The 10,751-nt window shown below is 35.3% G+C and overlaps 1 protein-coding gene across 1 annotated transcript; it reads right to left on the bottom strand.

The window, feature by feature from the left end:
- Nucleotides 1-8,027: 8,027 nt before the first annotated feature.
- On the bottom strand, nucleotides 8,028-9,611 carry LOC142170355 (uncharacterized). Its single transcript, XM_075232248.1, has 4 exons — nucleotides 9,178-9,611; nucleotides 8,800-9,095; nucleotides 8,537-8,637; nucleotides 8,028-8,435 (listed from the first exon to the last, which is right to left on the bottom strand). Exons 1-4 carry the CDS (start codon nucleotides 9,609-9,611, stop codon nucleotides 8,028-8,030), a joined length of 1,239 nt encoding a protein of 412 aa, XP_075088349.1.
- Between the last annotated feature and the right edge of the window lie 1,140 nt (nucleotides 9,612-10,751).

A 10,751-nucleotide genomic window follows, 5' to 3' on the forward strand; every position in this document is an offset into this window, starting at 1 on the left:
AGTTCAAACCACCCTCAATGCCCTCCCTAACCACCTTATGCAATACACTATACTGTCTAAAAAAATCCACAAGCAAATTGATAAAATTCAACGTGATTTCTTGTGGTCCAGTAACCAAGCCTCCAGAAAAATCCACTTACATAAAATGGGACACTATCTTACTGTCAAAACATGCTGGGGGTCTAGGAATAAGAAAATTCACTAACAAAAATATTGCCGCTATTATAAGCCTCACTTGGTGATTCTTCAGCCACCCCTTTGGTATTTGGGCTAAAATTATCAATTCCAATTACGTTGGTTGATACTCAAATAAATCTCACTCCTTTATATGGAATAACATTCTCACAGGTTGGACAATTTGTGAAAATGCTATTGTTTGGCATATTAGAGATGGTACCAACATTGACTTTTGGCATGCAAACTAGCTACCTTGCACAAAAAGCCTACGTAGCATGATTCAAGGTCCCTTATCACCTAATGATTTAAATCTCAAAATTTCTGACATTTTTAGAAAGAACTCACGGTACTTATCAAAACTTTCTTTTGAGCTCCCATCCCATATTTCAACCGAAATTCACTCCTTCAAAACAATTAATGACTACTACCATATTGATACACCAATATGGTCCCCCACCATAGATGAAATTTTCAGCACAAAGTCTGTTTACCCTCTTATAACTCCAAAAACTACTCAAACCAAAAGCAAAATTTTGCATGACTTTGGAAACTAAAAACTTGGAATAAGATTAAATATTTCCTATGGCAATGCCACCATGATCGTTTACCTACTAAAAGCTACCTATGTCATATTGGAATTGATACATCCTTGTACTACTCAGTTTGTAGCACCACTGAGAAAACACCACAACACATTTTTCTCTTCTGCCCAATAGCCACACATCTATGGGAAGAACTAGGTGTTAACACGCAAACCCTTGACACCCAATCTATCCATTATCTAGATAGTCTTTACAAACATAAGCTTTAAATTACATGTACATGCCACTCCTTAACTTGGGACTGTCTCTTTTCCTTTGCACAGTTAAATAGGAATAAAAATACCTTCCACAATCTTTGAAATCCAATAAATAGTAATAATGTTATCTTAAGAGCCATGGAATATCTTCATTGTAGTAATATCAATTATAACAACCTAGACAGATCCCTAACAGTTATTACCAAATGGGAGCCCCCACCATGCACCAAGTAAAATTGAACATTGATGGAGCTTTTACATGTAGGTTTAAACAAGGAGGGGTAGGAGGTATATTTAGAAACTCCATTGGGGAATGGATTCTAGGATTAGTAAGAAGAGTTATGGCCCTTCCCCACTTTACATGGAACTTGAAGCATTATGCTACAGATTAAAACTAGCAAAAGCTTATAACTTGACCAACCTTCAAGTAGAGACGGATTCAACCTCTATACCATCAATAATCGAAACTACCAATTACCCACCATATAATCCACTTATCTCCACTTGCAGGTACTGGCGGAAGATGTTGGGAAATCCACCAATCCAACACAACTTCCATGAAGGAAACAAGGTAGCACATGAATTAGCACAACATGAATTCAAGCAAACGAATGTCTACTATAATCACTTATATTCAAATTCCCTAGACTACATAAGGGATGCTGTGCAAGCTGACAAGGAGAGTATTAGCTAGCGTTTGGCCATAAATTCCCAAATTTGTTTTGAAAATTTTGATTTGGGCTAAGTTTGGTTTGAAGATGAAAATGTGTTTGGACATGATTTTTTAAAACATATTTCACTTTTTATTTGAAAAAACATGAAACATGAGTTATACCCATAAGTTCCAAAAACTATCACAAATACCCAATAGTACCAAACAAACAAACTTGCTATCTTGTGTATACAAAACCTTCATCAATACCATTCATTATCGTTATCACAAACCATAGTCCTGAACATAAATAAGTTTTGGTATAAAATTATCATTTTTATAATAAACTATCCTAAAATCATAATATGATATTTTAATATTAACTGGTAATAAAAAACAGAATTACTAGCTGTTACAATTCGTCAAATTGCAATAATAATACAAGATCCATCGGTCCCAAAAAATGATCGTAACTAGCTATTCTGTAATATAATTTTCCCACATTATACGAATAATCTCCACGACGAGCATGCATTTCCCTATCAGATGACCAAGAAGATGAAATAGTATTGTTACTTTGAGATATAGCCATTTATCATCATCACAAGCAAAGATTAGTCAATGTAGGAGATGAGAGACGTCATATACATGGGGAGGGTTTACAAATATGTAAAAAAACTCATACAAATTAAGCAAAACAAAGCTGAAGAAAATTCATACAGAACCAGCAAAACAAAGTCGAAGAAAATTCATACAAATCTGTAAAAAATTTAAACAAGTATTAGTAGATTTTACTAAATTACCTTCAAATTTCGTCTTTTGATGTGGATTGCAATCGATTGGCACGAAAAATTTGCGGTGGAGTTCTCTTCTATTTATAGAGGGCAAAGCAAATGCGTGAGATTAATGAGAGGCAAGTGAGCAGATATGGTTTAGTTGGTCGTAATACATGTGGGCTCTTTTACAAACTATAAAAGTTTGGGGTAATATTTAAAATTTTTAGAAAAATGTAACGGTCATGTTTTGGCCGAAAATCAGCAATTGGAGTGATTTTGGGGTTTGGGATTTTGCCAAAATGTGAGAAAAATTTATGGCCAAACATGAGTTTTTCAAATAAATCCCAAATTTATTTTGGCAAAACTCATGGCCAAACGGGTCCTTAGCACTACTAGGAGCAATACCACTAATGTTATTGTCTTAAATAATTTGGCTATGCTTGAAACCTCTTTAATGTCTTCATTTGATTGTAACAATATTACTACTAGCATGCGTACGTCTCCTTCCAATAGGAGGACCGGGCCATATAGCTCTACTAGTTAAATGATAAATAAAATTTCTTCATTACCGAAAAAAAAACTTTTTAAACTGGCCCGTATTTTCCATTTAGATACCTGAACGTTGAACATTTCAAACAGGTAGAGAATGCGCCAATTGAACACTTTTCTGCAGTCACCCAAAAACTGCAAACGCGTGAGTTCTACACATAAAATCAACAAACTACCTTTTGACACCTCATCCAACATTCCACCCATCCTAGAACCACCTACCCAGCTCACCCACCCCACACCCAAAAATTGAACTGGTTTTTCTTTGATGAAGAGTTACGAAGATTTTTTTTTTGCTTGCAAAATCGTCCATTGATTGGAAGTTACAGAGAAAATTATTTGGTGGACGAAGAAGATAAATTGAAAGGTTTATGTGGAGAAAAATGGGAGCTTTATTACTTATTGACTCTTTTCGGTTGTTGATATTCTCGAGCCTCTCTATTTGCTCTCTGTTTCGACTATGACCGTGATTGCTAGATATTAAATACAATGCAAAGTGATTTACCATTAATACATTGCAAAGTGATTTACCATTATTTTTTTTATTCTGGGATGTGTTTAATCCAGATGGTTTGGGACCTAATTTATTTTATTGCACAATTTGAGAATTAAGAAATTTATTCAAAATTCCGGAAATAACCTCTCTATTCCTTTGGGTAGGGGTAAGGTCTGCATATATAATACCCTCACCAGACCTCGCTTGTGGGATTTTACTGGGTCGTTGTTGATTTAGTATTCAAAATGATGGGTTTCTATTAACCACAAAATCAAGGAAGACGTTGTTCGGATGCAGGTGCGCGAATGTTGAAGCTGAATGTGAGTTATTTTCCTCACCATTGTGTTCTTTCCCCAATCAAACTAGTTAGTCACAGTCAAATTTTGGCTAATGCATTTTTCTTTCTGGCTTGTGGCCTAAAGTTGCTGGTGGTGGCGAAGACGGAGGAGTGGCTGGTGGTGGATTGTGGTAAATTTGGTGGTGGCGAGGAAAGAGAAAGGAATGGGGAAGTCGGATGGTGGTGGTGACAATTGTGACGAGGAGAAGGGAGGAGGAAAGTGGATGATGGCGGAGGTGTTGGAAATGGTAGCGCTAGATTGAGGCCGGAGGAGACAAGCAAAAAGTTTAAAAAGCTAATAAAGTAAGGCTTTTCACGCTCTGGGAGGAAATTGTATTACACATGCTATGCCATGTCAGCAATATATGTTTAATAGACATAATATAACGTAAGTTTAGGTGTTCAATAGGTATAAGTTATAACCTTGAGTTTGAGTGTCTAAAATAAAAAATCGGGCAAATTTAAAGCGCTATCTATGTATTCAGCCAAAGTTTTTTTACGGGTGATGTTTAACTTCTTTAAGATTGTGGCACAAGTTTATGGATTTACAAGTTATGCTATTATTGTGAACTTATAATTTTTTAAGATAAAATTTGCATGATCCGAAACTAGAGATAAAGAAGGTACTAGAAATTACAAGTTTTCATAATTAAAATGGTTCAGAACAATATAGTGATTAAAGAAAAAACTGCTTGACTCTTCAAATAGTAATAGTTAAATATAAGGTGGAAAAGAAGGAACAATATACATATTTATCAGAAGATTCAATCAACTTCAAATAATTAAGTGTGACTATCTTGTATTTTGCAATTGTATTTGATGTTAATCTGTTTTGTCACACTAGAAAAATATGCAAAGATTGTTTCAATTGCCATAGCTAGGTCTCAAATATATCCCTCGAGATATGCAGTTTTAATCCCATTTCTCAAAAATTAATCCGGGCACTTTTTCTAATTTTACTTTTAAAAGTAGTTTTCAGATAAGTAAATCCATATCAAACTGGTAAACAAACTATCATAATGACTTTCGGATTGTGAAACATTATGATTTTCAAGAAATGCATAATGAGAAAGAAAGTGCAATTGAACTTCATGGCCTAATGTCCTATTTATATAGGGAAACTTACACAAATGTCCCAAATAAGTTTCAACTTACTAACCTCTAGCCATTAGTCATAGATTTACCAAAACTAGCCAAACATATATAAAAATTGAAAAATCAAATAAATAAGGTTCTTTCTCTCAAAGAATCACATGCAAAAATCACCTTCCATATATTTTAAGCGTGATTATCAATATTAGATGCAAAACGGAAAGGAAATTTCATGGATGAGGTAGCAAATAAGGTGATGAAATACAAAAAAAAAAAATACAATATTCCAAAAATCTAAACAAAAAAGGAATTTTTTTAATGGATATAGTTGATATTCATTGAAAACATATAGATAAGTCAATATACAAAATTTGAGGAAGATTGTAGGTGATTTGGACTGGTTTTGTATCAAAATTCGTAATTAAATTTAGTTCAAAAAATTCTTGTGCGACATATATAATAAATATGTATCACGCATGTATCTCACACACAGGTATACATGGATATACATGTGATCCACAATCGATACAAAAATGATACATATGTGATACACAAATGATACACAGTGTGATACACATATCATTTTTTTTTTCATATTCAGTTTTTACTTCGAATTTTCAATTCAAACCACCTCAAAACTTCACCAAATCAACCCAAAACTAAGATTCAAGCTCCTTAAGATATACCCAATCTATTTTAATAGCACCCACCCAAAAAAAGCAAAATTTTTATAATTTTTTGCTACAAATAGCTAATTGACTAATATTAGTAATATTTTAAGAATTGACCAATTTTTATAATGAGCTACTTATAAATGGACATAGCTGGTAATTTCCCAATTATATTTGAAGACTGAAGGACTTGCTGTTGAATTCTACCGCACAAAGGTTTCCCACCTCATTACAATGCAACTTAAAAGTCCCTTTTAAAGTTTATTCTTCCTTTAACAAGATATGAAATATAAATAAAAAAAACCTAGGTGTATAATGATGACGTTTAAATATAGCACAACGTACTTTTTAAAATTATATTTGTGACGTCTATAGGATTGCTTTTATAATTTTTTTTAATATATAAAGTTTCCTATTGGATGGGGTGTTGTATTAATCAAAAGACGGTTTTCAATATTACAACACGAGGGTAAAGGTTACCCTCTAAAAATATAGCTAGGTGATGATAAATACAGTTCACCTGCCACTACCCAAAGCAAAGACATCTTAGCTTACCAAAAAATTAGTTTTGTCATACTTGATTCTTAGAACTTGACTTTTATCCAAAAGAAATGGTCCCTTCGCTGCCTTAGGTAGCTGTTGGCTGGAGAAGAAAAAAGCTCCATTTTGAGCCTTGTTCGCTAGTTTTGCTAAGCAGTCCGCTAACTGGTTTGCTTCTCTGTAACAATGGTTGATGTGAATGTTTGTTGTGCTCCTCATTTGTGTTATCCCCTCAGTGATCTTAGCCATCCTGTAGTTCGTTTCTTTCTCCCCTTTTAACATATCATCGACCAATAGAGAATCCATCTCTAAAGTGAATGATATGTGCCCATTTTGAATACACCAAGTAATACCAAAAAATCTAGCATAAGCTTCAACAAGATTGTGGTTGTTATAGCTATACAGAAAGGAGAAAGCCATTATAATATCACCATTTTCCCTTCTAAAAGCTTCTCCCACTCCAGCACTCCTATCCCTCGTGTTGAAGCTTCCATCAATGTTTAATTTGAGAGAACCCAATTATGGTTTTTGCCATTGGACTAGAATGCAGCTCTGTTTGGGTTGCATCTTCAATAAAGTGTCGCATAAATTATTCCAAGGCAGCTTGAGATTGCAATTTGGATAGGCCTTGTTGGTGGCAGCTTCCACATTCCAACCAATCTGTTGTTGCAATTTGTACAGGTTGAATTTCTTCTGATACCCATACCTATAAGCACAAGTTTCCTCCCACAGTACCCAACATATAACAATAGGAGTAATAGTTAAAACCAGTTTATGTACATCATTAAAAGCTTTTGTATCCCACCAGGTATGTAATATATAGGGTGGGGGTGATAGCTAATACCAAGTTGAGAGCCAAAAAGTTTCCAAACATAACTGGCTGCCTGTCCTTCTACAAATACATGATGCATGTTTTTGTAAGAAGGGTTCTCGCAGCAGTTACACCTAGAAACAATTTATCTCCCAAACCTAGAAATAACTTCATCAAAAGGAAGTTTTCCTTTCCAAAGCCTCCAGACCAGAAAAGACATATTAAAAGGTACACATGAAATCCAAATCTTACCAATATGCTGCTGCTTAGGTCTAGATTTCCTTGCCAGATTTCAAGCTGTCTTGTTGGAGTACTTGCCATTATCCGTAAGGTCCCAATAAACCTTATCCTCTTTGTCTTGGGTTCTAATGTCTATGCTGAAGATATGGTCAACCAGGTGCTCCGGAAGGATATTTTTCAGCTTATTAACATCCCACCTTCCTCCAGTGATGAATTCACATACCAGAGTTTTGTAGCTTTTTCTAGTTGTATTAACTAAACCTGCGAGATGACCTTTTAAGGTTCAATTGTCACACCAAAAACTGCTTGATCCTGAGTTTATTTGCCAAACCATGTGTTTCTCTGCACTGCTTCTAACTTTAAGAATATGTTTCCATGCATGAGAGTTTCATGCAGCCCATTGTTTAGAAACCAAGTGAGATCTAATACAGTATTTATGCTTAACATATGTTGTCTAGAGAGATGATGTGGACCTAATCCTCCACCATCTCTTCATAGCCAGCATATCACTGATATCTTCTATTTTTCGAACACCAATGCCCCATCCTCCGTAGGGACAGAGAGGTTGTTCCAGGAGCTCCAATGGTACCTCCTGTGCTCACTTGAGCTACCCTAGAAAAAGTTAACAAAATATTTTTCAATTACTTTAAAAGTAGCTTGGGGGGGGGGGAGGGGGACATAGCAGATAAAGTATAAATAGGCAAGGATTGAAGGACACTTTTGATCAACACAGTCTTACCACCATATGACAAGAGTTTGCCCTGTCAACCGTTAAGCCTTTTCACAATTTTACTAAGCAAGATGTCAAAGTATTCAAATATTTTTCTACCCACATAAAGAGTACAAACGAGGTAGTTAAGAGGAAAATTCTTATCCATAAAACCAGATCACTTCCTAATTTTATTAATCTTGTTTGAAAAAATCTTAGGAGCAGTAAGGAAAAAGCTTTTGTCTGTGTTAACTAGTTGATCAGAGCTATCCTCATAATTACCAATTTGTTTCATAACAAGCTTAATAGACTTAGAGTTACCACTACAGAAAATTATAATATTATCTACATAGGCTAAATGGTTAACTTTTGGAACCTTATTATACATATCAAAAGGAGTAAAATCAGGGTAATTGTACAAGCTGTTAAGAGACCTGGAAAGTACTTCATCAACTATAATAAAAAGAGAAGGGGATAGGGGGTCGCCTTGTTTAAGACCTTGAGAAGATGAGAAAAAACCATGTCTAGATTTATTAATAATGATGGAGTACCACACATTTGAAATCAGATTTTGAACCATGTCTATCTAATGATTGGAGAAGCCAAATTTGCTTAACACGAAGTAGAGAAAGTGCCATGACATTCTATCATATGCCTTAGCCGTATCAAGCTTAATGACAACATTACCTTCTTTATTCTTGTCAGAGATATTATGAATAATCTCTTGAGATAAAGAATATTTTCATAAATTAGTCTATCCTTCACAAAGTCACTTTGATTAGGGGAAACTAATTTATGCAACAAAGGATTAAGCCTTATTGACAGAATTTTAGAGATGATTTTGTTAGAGAAATTAGATAAACTAATTGGCCTAAACTCTGAAAAATTAGCAGGAGAGTCAACTTTGGGAATCAAAACTAAGCAAGTATATGAGAAAAATTTAGTCAAACCTTTCCCTTTGAAGACTTCCATCACAAAAGCACATACATCCTTTCTGATAATGTCCCAGCAATTGTGGAAAAAAACACCATTATATCCATCCGGGCCAGCTGTGCTATCAACACTAAGGGTAAGAACTGCATTTTTGATCTCCTCATCGTCTAGTATCCTACAGAGAATTAAATTGTCCTGCTCCATAATATATTTAGGAATATACTCAAGAATAGAGGGATTGAGGTGTGGAGTAGGTAAGTTGAACTGCGCATTGAAGTGCTTGATTGCTGCATTAGAATTTTTCTCGTCCCTCCTGATCCATTTACCCTTATGATTTCTAATTCTATTTATATGTTGCTTCTTCCTTTGTTTCCCTGAGAATGCAGTGGAAATACCTGGTATTTTTGTCGCCATCTTCAAACCATTTTATTCTAGAATTCTGCTTGAGAAGAGAGTCTTGGACATTTAACCATCTAATGTATTCGACATGGGCTCTGTTCATTTCTTCTCTGCTCTCTTCTATATTGTTTTCAATATCCTTATCCTCTAAATATTGAAGTTTCACTTCCCAGTTATTAACTGCCTCATTAATGTCACCAATGTCTTCCTTGGACCATTGTGTTAATTTCCTACTGAGAGCCTTCAGCTTTGATTGCAAAATCCACATGGAATTACCTGAAACCTCAGAATTCCAACTTTCCTTAACAACATCATAAAAACCAGTCAGATTTAACCAATAATTGAGGAATCTAAAATATTTAATGTAGTTGTGATTCGCATAGAGATTTTTTATGAATAAAGGTCTATGGTCAGAACCAATCCTAGCCATGTGTCTAATTGAACTTCTTTGAAAAAGATTATCCCACAGATCATTCACGAAAACTCTATCCAATCTCTTCCAAATTCTCTTCCTGGGTCTTCTTTTATTGTACCAAGTAAACTTAGGTCCAGAGTAGCTGATGATAGGCTATAATTGCGTATTTTAGTCGCTTATTACACTCTAATTTACTGCACTTTAATTGAGCTTGAGCTTTAATCGCTAGTGTTTTGCACTAATTATGTGTTTTATGCCTTGAAAGGGTGATTCCAAGCTATGTAGATGTTATAGAATGAATTCAAGTGATTTGGAGATTTGAAGTCTGAGTAAAAGCCCAAGGAATCAAGCCGCGATCGTGTTCGGGGATCGACGAATGATAGTTAATAACGAAATGAAGAATCGAGTGGGTATACAGTGCATTGTCTAGTAAAATGCACATAACTTTTCACTCAGAACTCTGTTTGGGCTACACAATATTTCGTTGGAAATCTATTTGAAAGGGATACAACTTTTATGTTTTACATTTTTGCAAATTCCCAATACCGCGGTGCATGGTGCGGTGCACGGTGCGTCGCTCCATTGAAAAGTTTCTACAGCCTGTCAGAATCATCAATCTGAGCTTTTCCACTGCCGCCCAGCATGGCGCGTCTCCCCATGCGGTGCGGTAGTGCAAAATTTACAGGGTGAGTGTCCTATTTCGTGTGTGTAACGACCCGACCGGTCGTTTTAAGCTCTAGCGTGTCGTTCAGTAGTTGGAAGTCATGAACAACTTTATTTTAGGTATATTGACTTGTACGTATGGTCAGAATTGAATTTCAAGAAATTCGGAGTCAAATTGGAAAGAAACTTTTCATTGCGGCAACCTTAAGTTGAAGAAAATGGCTAAGATTGGAATTTTGAGTAAACGACCTCAGAATTGGGATCTAAAAGTTCCAGCATGTTCGAATGATGATTTTGGACTTGGGAGTGTGTCCGGATTTGGTTTTGGATAACCCGTGGGCATTTCGGCGTATATTGTGGAAGTTAGTATTTTAGAAGAATTTCATAAACTTGGGTTGGAAGGCATTTCAGAGTTATAGATGTCCGTTTGGGATTCCGAGTCCGGGAATAGCTCTGTATGGTAATTCTGGAGTTGTGAGCGCAATCGGAAGT

The sequence above is a fragment of the Nicotiana tabacum genome, chromosome 16, assembly GCF_000715075.1.
Source record: "Nicotiana tabacum cultivar K326 chromosome 16, ASM71507v2, whole genome shotgun sequence".
Classification (NCBI taxonomy): domain Eukaryota; kingdom Viridiplantae; phylum Streptophyta; class Magnoliopsida; order Solanales; family Solanaceae; genus Nicotiana; species Nicotiana tabacum.